The sequence below is a fragment of the Gopherus flavomarginatus genome, chromosome 20 (genome assembly GCF_025201925.1).
Source record: "Gopherus flavomarginatus isolate rGopFla2 chromosome 20, rGopFla2.mat.asm, whole genome shotgun sequence".
In the NCBI taxonomy this organism is placed as follows: Eukaryota; Metazoa; Chordata; order Testudines; family Testudinidae; genus Gopherus; species Gopherus flavomarginatus.
In genome coordinates, this window is record NC_066636.1 from 20,550,559 (window position 1) to 20,569,715 (window position 19,157).

At 55.9% G+C, this 19,157-nt stretch overlaps 1 protein-coding gene across 3 annotated transcripts in view; it reads left to right on the forward strand.

Moving 5' to 3' along the window:
- Positions 1 to 18,123, forward strand: part of ITGA10 (integrin subunit alpha 10) — a 49,295-nt gene extending 31,172 nt beyond the window's left edge. The window contains exons 12-30 of one of the 3 annotated variants that reach the window (XR_007770616.1): positions 14 to 162; positions 1,306 to 1,449; positions 1,999 to 2,202; positions 3,720 to 3,850; positions 4,387 to 4,553; positions 4,661 to 4,803; positions 6,920 to 7,030; positions 7,915 to 8,000; positions 8,426 to 8,567; positions 8,960 to 9,052; positions 9,866 to 9,942; positions 10,717 to 10,806; positions 11,693 to 11,777; positions 12,289 to 12,402; positions 12,764 to 12,862; positions 14,329 to 14,442; positions 15,356 to 15,451; positions 16,359 to 16,468; positions 17,147 to 18,123. Coding sequence is in view for 2 of the 3 variants with exons in the window: in XM_050930873.1 (XP_050786830.1) it covers positions 14 to 162; positions 1,306 to 1,449; positions 1,999 to 2,202; positions 3,720 to 3,850; positions 4,387 to 4,553; positions 4,661 to 4,803; positions 6,920 to 7,030; positions 7,915 to 8,000; positions 8,426 to 8,567; positions 8,960 to 9,052; positions 9,866 to 9,942; positions 10,717 to 10,806; positions 11,693 to 11,777; positions 12,289 to 12,402; positions 12,764 to 12,862; positions 14,329 to 14,442; positions 15,356 to 15,451; positions 16,355 to 16,468; positions 17,147 to 17,197 (2,210 nt within the window). In the remaining variant the exon portion in view is untranslated. Of the gene's footprint in view, positions 1 to 13; positions 163 to 1,305; positions 1,450 to 1,998; positions 2,203 to 3,719; positions 3,851 to 4,386; positions 4,554 to 4,660; positions 4,804 to 6,919; positions 7,031 to 7,914; positions 8,001 to 8,425; positions 8,568 to 8,959; positions 9,053 to 9,865; positions 9,943 to 10,716; positions 10,807 to 11,673; positions 11,778 to 12,288; positions 12,403 to 12,763; positions 12,863 to 14,328; positions 14,443 to 15,355; positions 15,452 to 16,354; positions 16,469 to 17,146 lie in introns of those variants that run through there. The other 2 variants (XM_050930873.1, XM_050930874.1) reach the window with 2 other exon arrangements.
- The last annotated feature ends 1,034 nt before the right edge of the window (positions 18,124 to 19,157 follow it).

Sequence of the window (19,157 nt, forward strand, 5' to 3'; positions counted from 1 at the left end):
CTCTCCGCGACAGGTTACGCTGTCTCCTCGGTCCGGCTCCGGAACAAGAAGTGTCTCTACGTGGCGGGGGCACCTCGTTTTAAGCACAAGGGGAAGGTTATCCTGTTCGAGATGAGCAATAGCGGGCGCGTGGTCATATCCCAGGCCCTCACTGGGGAGCAGGTAGGGGCTGGGCAGCCAGGGTGGGGTTGGGCTGAGCCTGTCTCGCTAGAAAGACCCCTCGGGGCCAATCTGTGCTCCTCCAATGACCCACCTGTCAGTCTAGAGTCTGTGGCATTGGGGATGGGTTATGGGAGCCAGGCGGAAAGCGCGGGCTGTTTGAACTGGGCAGGAGACAGTTTTCCCAGCCCGGGACTATTTCTGAGAGTTCGACATTTTTTTCCCATCTCAGACTGGGATGAAAACTTGAAAATAGCCACAAACCAGAAACCTGCCATTTCCCTCCTTCTGGGGCCATCCAAACATTTCCTTTCAAGTTTGCTCTCCACCCTGTCTTTTTTCCACTCTAATCAGCTTAAACATCAAACTGAAAAGCCACTTGGCATTGGAAAGCTGGAAAAGGCCAGCGTCTGGCTGGGCGAATGCTGACCCCCGCCTCACAACTGTGTTTTCGAGTCAGATTTCCTCGAGCCGGACCCTGCTTCGGGATCAGGTTTGGGGTTGGGTGAATCTGCATTTTTCAAGGAAAAAAGCATTCGGTGAAAAATTCCCACCGTGCACAATTGCACGTGCGAGCGTGTAAAAAAGAGGGTAGTTCCACCCGGGGTGTCGCGTCACTCTGAATTATTCTCCCCTTCCTGCCCCCGTTAATGCCAGATACATGGAGATGATTTCTCCTGAGGATATAATTAGGGCTACTCTGGCTAGTCCTGGCTCTGTTAAAGTTACACAGTGTCACCTAGTGGCAGAACATTATAATGCAGTTTTCCATTCCATTCCACCACTCGTTATCTCCTGAAGAGGGTTGGTTAGTTTGGGGTTTTGTCTACATGAGGAAGTGGAACCGGTTTAACTGATTTGTTTTAAGCCGATTTCAACTAAATCTGGGTGAACCCATTTTGGCTCAGAATCAACAGAAATTAAACCAGTTTATGTCTGGCTTAACAGAGCGTCTACATGGCTTCTGGCACCGGTTCCAGCTTCAGTTAATTCAGCGCCAATTATTAAATTGAGGCCACGTCGCGGTGCAGACAAGGCCTGAGCGGTGCAGATAGAAAGGCTGGCACTGAGCATGCTGGGGAGGCAGGAAAATGAGGGCTCGCTGCCTCCTGACGTGCCCCCTTCCCCAATCTGCCCTCTTTGCAGATCGGCTCGTACTTTGGCAGCGAAGTGTGCCCTGTGGACGTGAACGGGGACGGCATCACAGACGTCCTGCTGGTCGCCGCCCCAATGTACCTGGGAGGTCAGAGCAAAGAAACAGGGCGGGTCTATATCTACAAAGTCGGCCAGGTAAATTACAGTGCCTGCCCTACCTTGCTCCATGGGTGGGTGGGGTATTTTCCAGGGTTGTGCATATAAAGAGCATGCTGTCAGGCTTGCAAGGGGGAGGAACGGGAATGCAAGCCTGCGGAGGGGAAAGAGAAGCTGTGCGTCTGACAGACCCCACCCTTCACCTCACAAACAAACACGCTCTCTGCTGAAGTTCTACTCCTACCATTTTAACACCATATCCCAGGATAGCAGCAGGGGGGGATTGAACCTGGGGCCTTGGGATTTTAAAGCATGAGTTTCTACATCCTGATCTAAGAGACCAACTCTAGTAGCAGGCTCATCGGCCTCTAGATGTGGTGGAGCAGGGGAGGGCAGGACAGAGCAGATGTGGCTAACTCTTGGCTGCGGGGAAGTAGTAGGCTGTTGTAATTGCTAGGGCTAGCCACAGGAGGGCGACATGATCAAAGGCTCCCAGTAGACATGGTCGGGGACCTGGCAGGTGCAGAGAGAGGTTGAATCTGACTTGGAGGACGTTAAGGCCCTTTCACTTCCTTCCCTGCATCCCAGCTGCTCTTGACGTTCAACGGGACCCTGCGTGCTGATAAGAAGCCCCAGGACTCCCGTTTCGGTTACTCCCTGGCGGCCGTGCCCGACCTCAACCACGACGGCTTTAACGACGTGGTGGTGGGAGCGCCCCTGGAGGACGGCCACCGGGGGGCCGTGTATGTTTACCATGGCTCCCGGGGCACCATCCTGCCGCAGTACCAGCAGGTCAGTGACTTGGGCGGGACGGAAGGTGTCCGAGAACACGGCATGTCTGGCCTATAGAAATAGCCCGGCCCTGATAAGGAGGATTTAGATCCAGAGACTTGTATGGATCCTAAAACCAATCCTTCCATTACACTAGGACCTACTGTAAACAAGTGGGTTAACTGCTGTTAATCATGGATGGATAATGTAATGCCAGGTTTACAGCTATCGCTAGCCCCTGAGGAGCTCCACGTGCTTCATTAACGTTCACTCATTAAAGTCTTTTTGCCCCTTATCCCCAAGTGAGCTGGGTAATGTTCACCCCTATTTTCCAGATGGGGAAACTGAGGCACAGGGCAGTGACGTGCCCCAGGTCATAGCGTGAGTCAGTGGCAGGGTTGGGAAGAGAATGCAGGAGTTCTGACTCCTGGCGCCCACACCCCCCAACTTCCCTCCTGGTGCTGGGAACAGAATCCAAGAGTCCTGGCTCCCACCCCTACCAGCTCTAACCACTAGACACTCCCACCACCCACCTGCCACAGTGTCCCTCACCAAGCACCCTTCCTCCAACGCCAGCCCCAATAAACCATCCCGTGGTCAATATCTGGGCCCAGATGCTCCAGGGTATTTAGATGCCTAACGCTTCTTGATGTCCATAGGTGAGGATCTGGACCCTGGGAGTAGGGGTCTCACTCTGTCACTCGCCGCTTGTGGGGCCGATGGGGGAGGAATTCGCCAGCCCCAACTTTGCAGGGTGGCCTTAGGCGTGAGGGTGGGGTTTTGTTTGTGGCTGGGCTGCCCCCTGGTGGCAGGTGGCACCAAAATCCTCTCGACTCACTCACTTGCCCTGTGGCTAGACCCCTTGAGGTGCCGAAGGATTTTCCTGCACTCATATTCAGCGCAGAGGTGGGTTGGGGGGTTGTCCTCATGCAGATGCCTGTCTGGTCCAGCAAGGGCAGTTTTTGGGTGTCCCAGGAGGTGACCGTGTCCCCTCATGCTTGGGAAGAGACAGGGCTCCAGGGTTAGAAACACCAACAGGTTCTTCCCCACTGGCCAGGCAGAGACTTTGGGATCTCCCAGCTGGAGCTCCTGGGGCAGGAGGGTGGGTGGGTGTAAAGCTACCTTCGGGGTTCTCTGGGTTCTGGTCCAGAGCAGCCTGGATCTCCCTGAACGCCTTGCTGGCTCTCCAGGGGGCTGGTGCTAATGGGCCCTGGGGGGTGTTGTTATTACTACACTGACGCACCCAGAAGGTCGGAACCCATTGTGCTGGGCGCTGCATGGACACCTAGTATGAGATGCTTCCAGCCCCAAACAGCCTATCAGACAAAGCATGGGTGGGGAAACTGAGGCACAGAACAAGACAGTGGCTTGCCCCAGATCACCCAGTAGGTTAGTGATAGAGCTGGGAATAGAATCCAGGCTCCCTGAGTCCCCAGCCAATGTGCTAACCACTAGGCAACGCTGCCTCTTGGAGGAATGAGTTAAACCTGGCTGTGCTCATTGGTCCACCAGTGACTAACTTCCCACTTACCCGCCAGCGGATCGAAGCCTCGTCCCTCCACCCGAGTCTGAGCTACTTCGGCCGCAGCGTGGACGGGCAGATGGACCTGGACGGGGATGAGCTGGTGGACTTGGCCGTCGGGGCCCAGGGAGCCGCCGTGGTGTTGCGGTGAGTCGCTCCATCCCGCTGCGGAGGGGCCGAGCAGGACAGGTGGCAAGTGTGTTGGACCAGCCAATGGCCGTGGTGCATTCCAAAGGAGCGCAGGGTCATTATCCCCATTGTACAGATGGGGAAACTGAGGCACTGACGGGGACATCACTTGCCTGAGGTCGCCCAGCAGCAGGGCTGGGCAATAGAACACAGGGCTCTTGAGGCCCCGTCTAGTGCGCTAACCAGTAGGCAGCACTGCCTTAGCTAATGCTGAGTAGGAGGCATGGAGAGTGGAGGGATGCCCCCTGTGCAGGGGTGATCTCGGGGGGGGCGGGAGGGGGCAGTTCCACCCACCTTCAGGCCTCGTTTGAGGGGGCTGAGTACCCTAGAAAATCTGGGCACAAAGTATCGAGTGTCCAGTTCTAGCTTCCCTGTGCGCTAGTTTCCCCCGTGACCGGACAAACGGCTGCAGAGGAAGGGCTGAGCTGGCCCCGGTGGGAGGCCGGGGCGCCCTAGGGAACCAGTGTCTTGAATGTGTGGTCCCCGGGGGCCAGGTCGCAGAGGATCGTCCAGGTCAACGCCTCGCTGGCCGTCAACCCCGCCTCCATCAACGTGCTCCAGAAGAACTGCCAGAGGCACGGCAAGGACTCCCTCTGCGTCACGGCCACCATCTGCTTCCGCGCCACCTCCAGGTCCCCGGGCCAGCGGGACAGGCATTTTGGTGAGTGCCGTGGGGCCTCGGCGCCTGCCCCTGGCTTGGTACGCGGTGCCGTGGGCCCGCGGCAAGTGCCGAGGCTCCGGCATGACTCCTCCCCATTGTCGGCGCAGGGATCAAGTACAGCGTGTCTCTGGACGACAGGAAGTTCGGCACCAGGGCCGTGTTTGACGACACCTCCCAGAAGCTGGTGCAGAAGCGGCTCCGAGCCAGCGTGGGGAGGGCAGCCTGCGAGCCACTCCCCTTCCACGTGATCGTGAGTATGAGGGACCACTCTGGGAGGGGTAGGAAGGGAGAGATGGAGCATCCTGCCTCCTGCTGTATAGCATCAGTCTTACAACAGCACCCAGCGTCCTTACCGCTGCACACAGACCCTGAGGCTACTGTCATAAACAGATAGCTAAGGGTTAATGTCTCTTTCACCTATAAAGGGTTAACAAACAGTGACCTGCAAACACCTGACCAGAGGACCAATCAGGAGACAAAATACTTTCAAATCTCGTGGAGGGAAGCCTTTGTTTGTGGGTTTGGGGTTTGGCTTTGTTCTCTCTGGGTCCTGGACGGGACTAGAGGTGCAACCAGGTTTTTGCCAATCTCCCTGCTACAGTCTCTTATCTATTCAGAATTGTAAGTAAGAAAAGGTGGTCATAGTCTTTTAATTTGTTTTTTTTTCATTTACATATGTGTACTTGCTGGAAGTAGCTTAAATTGTGTTTCTGCTGGAGAAAGTTTCTTTCTATTGTTTATAAGTTGAAAGGCCCTGTAACTGTTTACCATCTAAAGTGCAGAGATAAACCTTTTACTGTTTTCTTTCTTTTTTATTAAAAGTTTTGTTTGTAAGACCTGTTAATTTTTTTCTCCTAGTTAAGGTTCAAGGGAATTGGTGGGAAGAAGGGAAGGATAAATTTTCTCTTTGTGTTAGATTCACGCAGCTTGAATCTGTAGTGCCTCTGGGTGAGAGGGAAGGTAACACTCCTCTTGGTGTGGTGATTCAAGAAGTTGAATCAGGCGATCTCCTAGTGTTCCCAGGGCGGGAAGGAGCTGGGAGGAAGAAGAGAGGGGGACGGGAATGGTTTATTCCCTTTTGTTGTGAGTCTCAGGGAATCTGGGTCTTGGGGTCCCCAGGGAAGGTTTTGTGGGGACCAGAGGGTATCAGGCCCTGGAAAATTCCTGATTGGTGGCAGCATATCAGATCTAAGCTGGTAATTAAGCTTAGGGGAATTCATGCTAGTACCCATATTTTGGACGCTAAGGTCCAGATTTGGGAAGTATACTACGACAGCTACGCTGCGCTGCAAGCAGAGGTGTTATCTACCGGCAAACATGGGCTAGCAGATCAAGCACATGCTCAGGGACTTGGCGGCGGCTTCTTTGCTATTGGTACCTGAGCCAGCTAAGGTACCGGTCCGTCTGCCCGTGCTGCAGTCACGCCACCGAGTGCAGCGTAGACAGACCCATAGCGAGAGATGGTCCCTGCCCTTTTAAGAGCTGGCAGTCGAAAGAGTGGGAGGGGAAACGGACGCACAGAGCGGGGAAACACCTTGCTCCAGGTCTCTTGAGGCCTAGCCTGGTGCTCTACCCACTAGATCACACTGTCTCCCTTAGGACTGCCTGATCCTTCTTGCTCTATGTGCCATTGCCAAGTGAGGGGGGGCGCTGCCCTGCCGCCCGGGATCAAAGCATTTGTCGTCCTGTTTGAGTTTCCTCTCGCAACTGATCCCATCTTTGAGCTACCTGGCCCGGGGGTTATTTATTGACTCGTTCTTGATTTAGATTTAAAATAATCTGGAGGCTCAGCTTAGGCTCCAGGTCTGTTAGCATAATGAATTATGCAATAAATACAATTAAACGTAAGCCTCAGCAGCCCAGAAATCGTCCGAGTCACGGGGGCTCAGCCAGCCACCAAGCCTCCAGCCCGCTCCAGAACGCCGCTCCAACAGGGGCTCTGGCAGCATCACCAAATGTGGGTTATTTTGGACCACAGCAGGAGCAAATTCCAGGCTCCCAGGGAATGCCTGGCCAGCAGTCCCCTCTTTTATGACAAGGGGGACCCTGGTTGGAGAGTACGGCCCGTGGAGAGAAAGGCCAGTCCCAGGCCACGTAGGGATCTGTACGTCACATCACCTCGTTAGAGGGATCCCACCTTTGGCCTGGCTAAGCTACCCTGCCTCCAGCTATGGCTAATATCGGATGCTTCGGAGGAAGGTGACCCCCCTCAATCCCATAATGCCCCAGGAGAAGTGTTCCCATATCCTCTTCCCGAAGCATGAGGTCCAGCGGGTCTCAAGCAAAGCTGGCATCTTTCCCGGGGGACAGGGGGTGGCTAAGGAATCCCGTCTCGAAAGCTAGCCTAGGTTCCTTCCTCCCGGCAGGACACGACGGACTATCTCAGGCCGGTCAGCATGACGGTGAAGTTTGCCCTAAGCGATTCTGACCCGGGCCCCGTGCTGGACGAGAGATCATCCACCACTGTTAAGAAGCTGGTGAGCGCTCGGCCTGTCCCTTTGCTCCAGGTCATTAACAAGCTGCGGTGTTCCTGGGCGGCCGGGATCCCATCCCCTGGGATTGGGAGCTGGGCAAGGCTTTGGATACGGCCACTTGAAATCTTGCTTCCATTTGTCCCCCTTCTCTGCAGTTGGCACCTGCCTTGGGGGCTGGATAGCTCCTCCTGTAGACAGCAGAAAGGGGCGGGGGTTGCTTCCAAAAACACAGAGAGATGTGGAGGATGAAACTAACATGGGACGGTGCCCTTGGGAAATGGATCCCAGTAACCTGTGGGCTCTTCTAGACTTGTGTCTGTGGTTCTAGACTGGGTAGATGGGTGGTTCTAGACTCTATGTTGGTGTTTGTGGTTCTAGACTAGGTGGCTGGGTGGTTCTAGACTCTGTTAGTGTTTGTGGTTCTAGACTGGGTGGATGGGTGGTTCTAGACTCTCTGTTGGGGTATGAGAGGCACCGTTCTAGACTCTGGCTGTGTCTTGGTGTGGTTTGAAAGCCAGTCATCTGGCTGCAATACTTGGGTCTACATTCAGCGGCTGTGCTGAGTGGGCGGGTGCTGGGCGGGTGCAGCCGGTGACGCAGAGGAGCTCAGACAAGATGATCCCTTCTGGCCTTAAACTCTACAGCTCAGAGCATTCCCCGTGCGTCTCCCAACTGCCCCGCCGCTGGAGGCTCTGCGGGAGGAAGAGGATGGGGGAGTCTGTGCTGGGTGGGGCAAAATGCATGAGCTGGAGTCCTCTTCACCTGCTCCATCAAGGTGCGAGCTGGCCGCCTTGCAGACAGTTTCCCCACCCCCCACTGCTTCGGATAAGAGCCCAGTGCCTCCCGCTGAGCCCAAGCCAACAGTGACCCCTCTCCGTTGCTTTCAGATCCCCTTCTTCAAGGACTGCGGCGAGGACAATGAGTGCCTCACGGACCTGGTGCTCCAGGCTAGCACGGATCTCGCCGGCTCCAGGTATGGCAGCCCTGGGAACGGAGAAGCCTGGAGTGTATTCCCTGCTCTGCCACAGACTTGCAGGGGCCCTTGGGCCAGCCACTGTCTGCTCTGAGCCTGGCTTCCCCCGAGACGCAGGGAACTTTGCAAGCCCTAAAGCGCCCGCCAGACGAAGGACTGTGGTGGTGGACGAGCAGCCGTCGAAATGCTGCCGAAATTCAGCGCCTCTGGATGACGCTTTGTGCCCCTCTAGAGGCTAGTCTGTGTATAGCGTGTGGTCAGGCTCAGCCATCTAGCTGAGGTAGCAGGGGCTTTAGATCCCGAGGTTGTGGGTTCAGGCCTCGCCCCAGGCGTGTCTCACTGCCCCCGGAAGGACGGCGCAGCAGCCGCCCAGCCAGAGCTGCCCCCAGTCTGATGCTGAATCGTTGCCTCCTTTCCCGTTGCAGGCAGAAGCCTCACGTTATCCGCAAGGGGAAGAGGAAGGTTCTGGTGGACGTGATCCTGGAGAACAAGAAGGAAAACGCCTACAACGCCAGCCTGAAGTTCTGGTTCTCCAAAAACCTCCACTTCTCCAGCCTCTCGCTCAAGGTGAGTCGCTCGCTGGGAGCCAGGGCTGGAGGCGGGGGATCTGCGGGGAAGGGATGGCACCTTGCAGAGAGCAGGGCACAGGAATGAGGATGGGCTGGACTGGAACACTGGTCCTCCCAGTCCGGTACGCGCCTCCTGCCCGTGTGAGGTCAGCGGGGATGGGCCCAGCTGGGCGCCTGGACCCAGGAGCCAGCCTCACGCCGCCCCCTGTGACTGGAATGCGACAGAGGCGTTGGCTAACGCTGTTTAGTGCATGGGGGAAAGGGGCCGCGACCCGCCTCTCCTGCCAGGCAGGGTAAAGCAAGAACTGGGCCTAGGCTGGCCCCCCCCCGCCGGCCCCACTGCTGGATGGGGGTGAGCAGGGCTGCTGACGGGCTCATCTGTTCCTGCAGGGGGAAACCCAGGTGAAGGTTGAATGCGCGGCCCCCTCCCCGCACGCCCGCGCCTGCAGCGTGAGCTACCCCGTCTTCAGGTCCCTGGCAAAGGTGAGTGCGGCCGGAGCCCTTAAAGTCCTGGCTCTGAGTGAATTCGTCCTGCTGGTTAAAGGGCCGGGAGCCTGGCTCGCACCCCCCCTCGGCTGCTTTCCTGGTGTGTAGCTCCAGTCCTGGCCCCGTCCCCGCTTTCAACCTGAGAGCTGCCAATGCCCCTCCACACACCCCTGGCTCTTCCAGCCCTGGGTTCCACCTCCAGCTCTGCCAATGCCCCTCAATCCCACCCCACGCCCCCCGCTCTTCCAGCCCTGGGTTCCACCTCCAGCTCTGCCAATGCCCCTTAATCCCACCCCACGCCCCCCGCTCTTCCAGCCCTGGGTTCCACCTCTCACCTGTGGCGGGCTGCTGGCAGGGTGGGATGTGAAGCTGTCCTCTGAGGCCCCCCCCTTGGTTTACGCAGGCGACAGGCTGACTTATTAACCCATTGTGGCCCCGGCGCTCCTGGGCGTGGCAGTTGATCTGGCAGGCAGCCAGGGAGGGCAGGAAGGAGAGCAGCTGGGGCTAGTGGGACGCAGCGGCACACGCCTGGCAGGAGAAGCAGCTGGAACAAAGGAGGGCAGAGGAGTTAATTAGACCTAACCGCTAGCTCTGCCTCCTACTACCGCCGTCACTGACACCATTGCAAGGCCGCTGGACAGCGAACCGGAGCCTTGGGGACTGGTGTGAAAATGGGACCTCCCCCTCCTGCCTGTCCCCTCATGCACCCAGTGCTCTGTCTCCACGTCCACCCCAGCGCTGGCCATGGCCCACGCCGGGTTTCTGCAGAGACGGGGAAGGGGCTGGGCTGAAAGCTGTGCTTTTCCCCAGGTGGCGTTCCTGCTCGAGTTTGAGTTCAGTTGCTCTTTCCTTCTGAACAGCGCGCAGCTGAAACTCACGGCCAGCAGGTAAGAGTGGCTGGCCGAACTGACCTTCCCCGGCCCGCTGGGCTAACAGGCTGGGGCAGGGTGGGGCGGGGGGCAATCACATCTCCATGGGTCTGCTGATCACCACCAAGGAGCGGACAGAACGCTAGCCGGGGACGCGGGGCAGGTGGCTTCAATTCCCTGCTAAGTCACAGGCTCCTAGAGCAGGTCACTTCGGGGCCAGCTCCACAGAGGTAGCGAAGGTCCTAACGCCCACGGATTTCATTGGCACCTCTGCAGTGGATGTTCGGCGCCGAAAAGCTTGTGTGGATCTGGGCTGCAGCGCCCCAGTGGGGATCCCCGCCCGGCCCTGCCTTGCAGAGGGGCTTGGAGAGTGAAGATTGTGAGGGGCGGTGGTGAGGAGAACCGCTGATCCTCATCCGGCCTGGGGCTGCTGGAAGTCAGGTGGCGGCCCCAGGATTGAGGAGAGAAATCTGGGGCTCTCGGGACATCATGTTGCTTGGGGCTCACCCCCTCCCATGTCTTTCTTTGCACAGATGTTTGGGGGGTGAAGGAAGGGGAAGCGTTTGGGCCCCTGGTACAATTGTCCCCCTTTGTTCCTCCCGCATCAGCCCTGGCTGGCCCTGATGGGCCAAGCATCTGATTCAGGAATGCGGAGGGGGCTTTTGCCTTAAACCTCTGAGTGGGAGAGATCCGACCAGGATCAGGGCCTTTCACCAGGGCTGGGCAGCTGCTGGGAACTGGGGCGGGGTACGCGAGCCGGCCGCTGTAACGATCCACTCTTGTTCCTTCCAGCGACAGCATCGAAATGAACGAGACCCTGCACGATAACACAGTGCAGCCCTTCGCCTATGTCACCTACGAGCCCGACCTCTTCCTCTCCAGGTGAGACCGTCTGGGGGAAGCCGATCCAGGAGGGGTGGGGAGGGGAGGGGCTGGCGGTGGATGCCCGAGTGTTGGCATGGGATTAAAGCAGCCAGAACCGTGACTTTGTCCACACGAGAAACCTGCACAGCTTTAGAGGTGAAGTCAGCCCGGTTTAGTTACGCCCTGTGTCTGTGGCGGCTCTCAATCTGGTTTAAGAGCGGCTTAGCGTGGTTGAGTTATACCTGTTTCAAATTAACTTGATCCTGATTTGAACCCCAATGAGTGTTCCAACCGCAGCTGTTGGCATTGGTAGAACTAAACCGGTTTGAAGGTGCACTGGAAGTTAAACTGGGGCACCCCTCTCCTGCAGGCGGGGAGGGGACCCCGAGGCTGAGACTGAGTTAATTTGTGGGGGGCTAATAGACCCTGCGCTGCCTCCCCAGTCTGGCCCTGCTGCAGGTTGACGTAAGGAAATCCATCCCCCCACTAGGCCAGCACTAGGGCCTCCCAGAATCCCAAGCAGTTTCCAAATTGCTTGGGCCAGCGCCAAGCCCCGGGGAAAACATGGCCAAGAGATTCCAGCAGACTTGGCCTCCTGGCCCGTTAGATGATTGAGCCCCAGCACCAAACCTGCCTGTTTGCAGCTGGCCAATCCCCACAGGAGGACACGTTGCAGCTCCTGCCCATTCCCGGGGGATAAATCGGGCTCCCTGCCCCACAAACCACCTGAGTAGGGACTGTTCTGACAGTGCTCCCCTGCCCCCAAATTAGTCCAGGCTCCCCCAGTCTCCGGCAGGCCCTGTGATCTGGGGGCTAGAGGTGTCTGGAAACAGCAGGGTCAGGGCGCTAGGGGACGATCTGCTCTGCACCACGTCACCCCCCCAGTCATGCCGTGTTCCTGCAGCGAGGCCGCCCTGAACCGCTACGAAGTGCACCCGGCGGGCACCTTCTCCAGCAGCGTCGGGCCGGAGTTCAAGACCACCATCAAGGTACCAGCAATGCAGGGGGAGAGGGGCAGCTCCTCCCAAGAGACCAGGGGCAGTGGGGGATGCCTCCTGCAGCTCCTGGGCTTGGTTGGAATGGGGGGGCCCTACAACTCTCGGGGCTGGGGTTAGATCACGTCAGCTCCTCTTCCGGCCATGCCTCTGGGAAAATCCCTTAGGAGTGGAGTGTGGCCCCTTGGAGAGCTCGGGGGTCTTTGAACTCCAGGGGTCACCAATCTGAAGCATCCCCTTAATGAACCAAGCCCAGGGCTCCAATGGAGGCTTTGTACAGCAGGGTGCATGGAGAGTCGTAGCGTCGAACAGTCACGGAGGAGGTGCTAGGTGCTGTACAAATACATGAGCCAACTGGCCCTCTGGGCAGTTCCAGGATCTTTCCTGGACAGCTGGTGCATAGACCTCAAGCCTAGGCTGGATGGCTGCTTAAGGTTGGCACTGCTAAGAGCTGGCCCCTGCCCTTTGCCAGCTGTCGAACAGCATCACTCCTGTCTCCATGCAGGTCCAGAATCTCGGCTGCTACGCGGTCAGGAACCTCTCTGTCATAATGTACCTCCCTGCCATGGCCTTCCGGCGCAGCTACTTCCTCTCCGTCACACACATCATCGCAGACAACGTGAGTCCTTGGCTTGTGAGACAGAAGCAGGAGCAGTCCTCTCGCCCCGGGCCAGCCCTCAGCCCTTTCCCATGTGCTAACAGCTGCTAGACCCACTCAGCTCCAGCTGGCAGCATGGGCTGAACGGGCTCATGGCTCAGGCACGGGAGTGGAAGTCAGGTCTAAGGTCTCTAGTGCTCTCCATCATTGGTGCTTCTGCACCTGAAATAATTGGAGAGAGAGAAGGGGGCAGATCTGGTAGGATCCCCTGCCCTGCAAAGGGCTGTCTCTCTGTTCAGCGCCAGCCCCCAAATCCCCCCTCTAGGCCCTATTCCTACCGGGCCCTGTAGCAACCACACTGCCATGTGCTGTCTCGTTCCAGGTTACCTGTGTCGTGCAAAACCTGACAGAGGCAACGCTACGGAGCCAGGCTGGAGTGATTCCTATTCACCCTGAAGATCTCTTGCACGCAGACAGACTGGTGAGTGGCATGGCACCATCAGGCAGCACCAGCGGCCCTAGTCCCTTCACACAGGGACCTCAAACAAAGCAGAGACGGGCTCGATCCATGCTTGGAGAGGACATCGCCCCCAAATAAAGCTTGGGTGTGCCAAAAATGGGAGAGTCCATTCAGAAAGGGGCACTATCCCCTGGGGCCAGGGGAGGTCAGCAGAGCCGAAGCCAGTTGCTGCGCAACATGGGAGGTGCCGTCCAGTTCAACCAAGCTAAAGTGGCAGCTTGTGCTCATCTGAAGAGCTGGCGGACACCACCCCTGCGACCAACACCTTGGCAAAGAGAGCCTGAATATTGATGTCCTGCCTGAATTCCAGCTCAGGTCATTTCTTTGGGCCTCCTTAAATTCCCCCTGCTGTTGCTATGCCCTGCCACGCCCCCCTGCCCAAAACATAATGGTTAGTGGGTGACATTGTTCAAAAGCATCTAAGTCCCATTTTCCAAAGGGCCTAATCTGCACCCAGTGTTTATACCTGTTTAACTCTATTAGTGGCATAGAGTGTCTTCACCAGACATGCTGCAGTGGCACAGCAGGCTCGGTACAGCTGGGCCATGCAGCGCTGACCATAGAGACGTGGCCATAGTGATTTAGCTATGCCAGGCCAACCTCTAGAGTGGATGTAGTGATGCTGGTATAAAGGTGCCTTATAATTTATTCCCCTTCCCACCTGGGAACAGCTAGACCGGTAGAATGCTCCTCTGGAGCAGGATAACTGTGTCTACACTGCAGCAGCTGTCTAAAATGCTATAGAAGGTCTTGGGTACTTAGGACGCAGAGCCGCCAAGCTGTTGCAGCACCTCTTTGAGGCTCTAGGGCCTACAAGCTTAAGCACCAGTGCCGGTGAGTGGGAGAGAGGTGCCTGCGTCTCTCCTGAGAAAGGGGATTCAGGAGCCATTCCCAACTGCACTTTGGAAAATGTTACCCTACCGCTGGGTGAAGTGGTTGGGTTTTTCTTTACAAACTTGTTCTATTTTTCAGTCATGGGTGTTGGAACGCACCCCGTTTGCTTCTGTGTTTGATTTTCCATTTCCTCTCCTCCACCCCCTGGTTATTTTCAAAAATGTCCTGGGTGGGGAGAGCGAGGGGGATGGGAAAAGAAGGAAAATAGATCCTGCCCAGAACTCACCCAGCAGTGACATATTTGAAAGACAATTTATTGGCAAAAAAATGTTTGCTTGGGACAAATTTTACAAATTCTTTTTGGAAGCATCAAGGAGCTGGTGAGACTGGCTTGAGTCAAAAGCGCTGGGACGGATTCCCCCCATAGTGATCTCTTTGCCATCCAACTAGCTATGTCCTAGCACTGGCAAAGACATCCCCACCTACACCACCAGCCTCACCCCCTACCTGCCCTTGCCTAAGGTGATGGTGGGGGTCAGCTGGTGCGAGTTCGGAGTGTGGTGCTCATGGCCCAGCCTCTGCTCCCCTCACAGAACTGCAGCAACTCCTGGTGCCAGATGGTCAGGTGTGAGCTGGAGCAGCTGGAGAACAACATGGAAGTGTCCATCCATCTGCTGAGGGTGATCCACAATGACTTCTTCAGGAGGGTGAGTGTGCCCAGATGTGCGTGTGATATGGGGGGAGCTACAATAGCCAGGGTCCCATCCACATCTCAATCTGTAACACGTACGGCTGCATCATACCGGCGGCACCCCAGACTCACAGCACTGGGGCAAGCAAGGGTAGCTGGATCCATTACTGTAGTCGTTTCTGGGAGCAGCCGTGTGGTCGAGTGGACATGGGAGAGCCAGGTTCTGTTCCTGGCTCTGCCAATGAGCTTGGGCAAAGTCACTTCCTCTCTCCCCTCCCATCCTTTATCTTGTCTAGACTGGATGCTCTGGGTGGGGGGCAAGGACAGTTTCTCCCTCTGTGGCTGCAGCGCCTAGCATAGGGGAGTCTTAATCTTGGCTGAGGCTTCTGCTGTGCTAAGAGGCATCAGAGCAGGGCCCGGAGGTGCTGTGGGGATAAAAGCCGGCCCTTTGTTTCCCACGGCCAGCAGTGTGCTTCTCTGCGCCGCCCCGTAGCCTTGTGCAAGTTCCCTTTAAAAGACATGCTCAGATTAAATCAGGGCCATCCCTAAAGGAGCTCCGACTAGCCGACCACAACGGTCCCTCCTATTCGCTGGTTTGGCTCCAGCACAGGGCAAGAGCAGCACCCGGGCTGCTGTAACCCCGGATGATAGACGGGTTTTCCCATTGCTTGAGTCGTGCCACCGCCCCAAACCACGGGAGTGCTCAGGCTGATGTCCACATTCTCTTGGCGCCCCAGCTGTGGCTACATGGGGGGTTAGGCTGAGATAGTTGCAGCTCCCAGGTGTGGATTTTTCACACCCCTGAGGGTTGTAGCCCTGTCAACCTACATTTCTAGCATAAACCAGGTCTCAGGCTCAAACTGCAGCTCCCTGCTTCTACTCTGCACCAGGCCAGGCTGATCGCTGGCCCTTGTGACTCTTCCCAACAGGCAAAATTCAAAACTGTGAAAGTCGTCAGCACGTTTGCAATTGTCACTGAAGAGAACAGCTTCCTCTTCCTCGAGGAGTCAGCGCACCGGCGAGAGGTAGCGGGTGGGGGGATGGGGGTGGGGTTTCTAGCCCTCCAATGGGCCAGAGCGGGACACTTCCTACAGCGCTGTGGTTTGGGATTCTAGTCCCCCCCTGCAGCCCACCTTGGTCTGGGTCCAGATCCTCAAAGGGACGGGGGATTTAGGCACCTAAATACCTGCGACAAGCTGGGCCTGAAGCCTTATTTTCTCGTTCAGATACGGCCAAAAAGTCAAGGTGGCAAAAACGACAGGCTACCCCTGGCTGATTTCTGCCTGGGTTGGGGTCACGTTTATACCATTGGGGAATGGCAGGTGCTGGCCGGGTGGAATGGAGCAGCTGAGTGAAAGGTGAATTTGCCCAAGTGGCAGCTGCTGCATTAGATGTTCTCACAAGCCAAGATTTGGTCAAGACTGTTGGTGGCAAAAGACAGCGGGTTGAGTCCTTGAGCCCTGCAATCAGTAGCAGGGAAATCACCCTGGCATCGTCTCAGCACTTGGGTGGCGTGTCTGCTGTCCAGGCTCATTAACTGGGTTGGCAAGAGCTGGCTAGAAGCCAGGCACTGCTTCTAACACTCATTCGTAAGCTGGTTCGTTCATAGGTAGGTTTAGGGAAGGAGAAAGGGTTAAATCCTAAGGGCACGATTCTCATTTCCGCTAAGCCCCCCTGCTCGATGTAGAAAAGCCTTATACAGCACTGCCTGTGTAAATTCAGTCACCACCACTTTAGAAATGCCTTGGGGGGAATGAAAAAACACACACACTCTCTCTCTCTCTCTCTCACACATGTGAGCTGGCCCATGGGCAGTATGGCACACTAGGCAAACAGTGGCAGCTAACCCTCAGTAAGGTCTCAATACCCAACTCGGGCAGGGGCAGGGAACTCCTGACTTTGCTTCTAACATCAGCAGCTCTTTGCAGACAGTCCTGGAGATTATCCAGCCCAAGCGCATCCCCATCTCCTTATGGATCCTGATCGGCAGCAGCATCGGAGGGCTCCTGCTACTGGCGCTGATCATATTCTGTCTGTGGAAGGTAGGCGGCCGTGTAGAAATGTAGCACGAACTTTGGCACACCAGGTGCTGTCCTGCTAACAGCTGTCAGGACTTCAACTTGAGGGTGGGTGTGGAAATGTTGCCCCAGGGACTGTGCCCTGAACCCAGAGGCTGCGTTACAGCCCTGCCCACCACAGCTGCTTTTCAGGCCCCTTATGCTCCAGAGCGAGGTAAAAAGGTGCCAGTTGGAATGTAACAGGGCCTTCAGGCTTCAAATGCTCAGGTTTACACAGGGACCCCAAAGAAAGTTAAACCTCATTAATTAAACTAGCAATACTCTATTAAATCCCTTGACCCATGCTCTTATTCAGAATTACAGTGGCCTTAATTGAGTTTAGCTTAATTCACTTCGGAGCGAGTTAAATTAGACTACGTTTCCAAAGTGAATTGAGCTAAACCCAATTAAGGCCACTAATTCTTAATGAGCACAGCTACACAGGGATGTTATGGGGTTTCACGAGTCCACTTCAGAAATTCACAGTTGAGGTTCATTCATATTAATTTGTCTGAGTGGCCGTGTGTGGCTGAGTCCCAACAGCTGCAAAGTCCCAGGATCCAGCTGGAACAAGGTCAGGAGGCTGAGGCTATTTAACGATAGATACACCCCCCCGGCAAAATTCACACTGACCCATCAATTTCCTCTCCCCTCTCTCGGCAGCTTGGATTCTTTACTCACAGGAAGATCCAGGAAGAGGAGAAGGAGCAGTGACGCTGCAGGGGCTGCCCTGCTCCATTCCTTGCTACAACAAATTCACTGTCTCTCAAGCCCCACCATGCTCCAGCGGATCCCACCTGCCTCAGAGGAAGAGCAGCAGGGGCTGGGCTGAGGAGCAGAAGAGACCGTTACTCGGTTAGCCCATGAACATTTTCTTTGGCACCCCCATGGCTCCGAGGACCTTACCACCTTCCTCTCTCGCTGGTACCACATGGGGTCCAGCAGTAGAACCAGCGGAAGAAGGACCCCCTCCTGCTTGGGCTCACAACTCAAAAGATGGTGTGCCAAGGTTGTGGGGGGGAGCACGCTAATCCCGTAACCCTGCTAGTGCTCCTAAACTAAGCTGCATGATGGATGCAGCTAGGTTCCCAAGTATTTTGAGCCCAAAGGGACTACGGGAAACCTTACTGGCTACCAAAGAAGGCACAAAAAACCCACACGCATAAGCCAGGGTGGATCTCCAAATCAGCCACTCGACTTCATCAGCCCAGGCCAGCTGAAATTAGAAAGACAGCAGCAGCCGTCGGATGCTGTCTCACAGAACCTCTTTCCACCTCTCCAGCTGCGGCCACAGGCGGTCGCGGCGTTTCCCACTGCACTTTGAGCAATGTAGTCGTTGCACCTTGTCGCAGCCAGCCGGGGCTTGTCAATAAAATTTGCAGCGTGGTTTGCTATGTCCTTTCCCCCTCTTACACTGAACTGTAAAGAGTTAACATAAACCTCGCCGCACACAGTCCTATAGCAGATGCTGTTTTAAGAGGGTGCAAGTCCAGTCACTCGGCTATGTCTGCTCCATCCCGCTTGGGGCTTCCCTTCACTTAGGGTGGTGCAATGGGGGCTCAGGGCATTCCTGCTGCAAGAGTAGGGCCGACGTTAGTCACTCGAAACGGAGCCAGGCTTAGTGGGGACGGAGTGAGCAGCCAGCATCACGGAGGCTGCAGGGTGAGGAATTAGAGAAACAGGACAGCTGGAATTAGGGAAGGGATGCCCGACAGCTCAGGGAGCACTGCTTGCTCCCGCTTTTCCCTCTTTCAGGAATGCCACACAGCACTCCGATGCAGGTCCAAGTAACACAAGACTGGCCTGGGCATAAATGTACGGGTGGGGGGACACAGCATGTGATTAGAGAGAGAGTCTGGGGCTAGAAAATCCTCCAGCTGGAGGAGGCCGGGTAAGAAAGCATCACAGCCCCTGCTACTGCTCCGTAGCATCGCTGCCTCCACCCTGGCCCAGGTGGGGCAGGATGTGACTCATTCCCCTGGAACAAGCCTGAAGGCCAGAAGCTTGAACTGCTTTGCTCCTGCTGCATGTTTCTCCAAAGGCAGAGGCCACAAAAGCCAAAGCAGCAGGGTTAAAAAGAGCCACAGCCTCCTGTGTGTATCTGGCTCAACCCCCTTAAAACCTGAAGGAGGGGATGTTCCTAGGGCATCCCCTGGACTGCAGAGTCTGCTCCAGCACTGAAATAGACACTGATTTTTTTCTTGACTCTAGCCTGGACAAATAGAAGGTACCTATGGCAAAGTGTAAACTGCTCCTACTCTGAGCAGGTATTCAAGCTCCACAGTCCATGCCCAGCCAGCGCGGAGACGGTTTTAGAGTGGGATGAATGTGGCGGACGCTGATATAGACAGAGTTCAGAGAGATTCTCCTATCATTTGGTGCTAAAATCATAGAACTGGAAGGGACCTCGAGAGGTATCTAGTCCAGTCCCCTGCACTCATGGCAGATCTAAGTATTATCTAGACCATCCCTGACAGGGGTTTGTCTAGCCTGCTCTTAAAAATTTCTAAGGATGGAGATTCCACAACCTCCCCAGGCAATTTACTCCAGTGCTCTACCACCCTGACAGGAAGTTTTTCCTAATGTCCAACCTAAAACCCCTTGCTGTGACTTAAGCCAATTGGTTCTTGTCCCATCCTCAGAAAAATTGTTCTTCTTAACCTTTCCCTCCTCG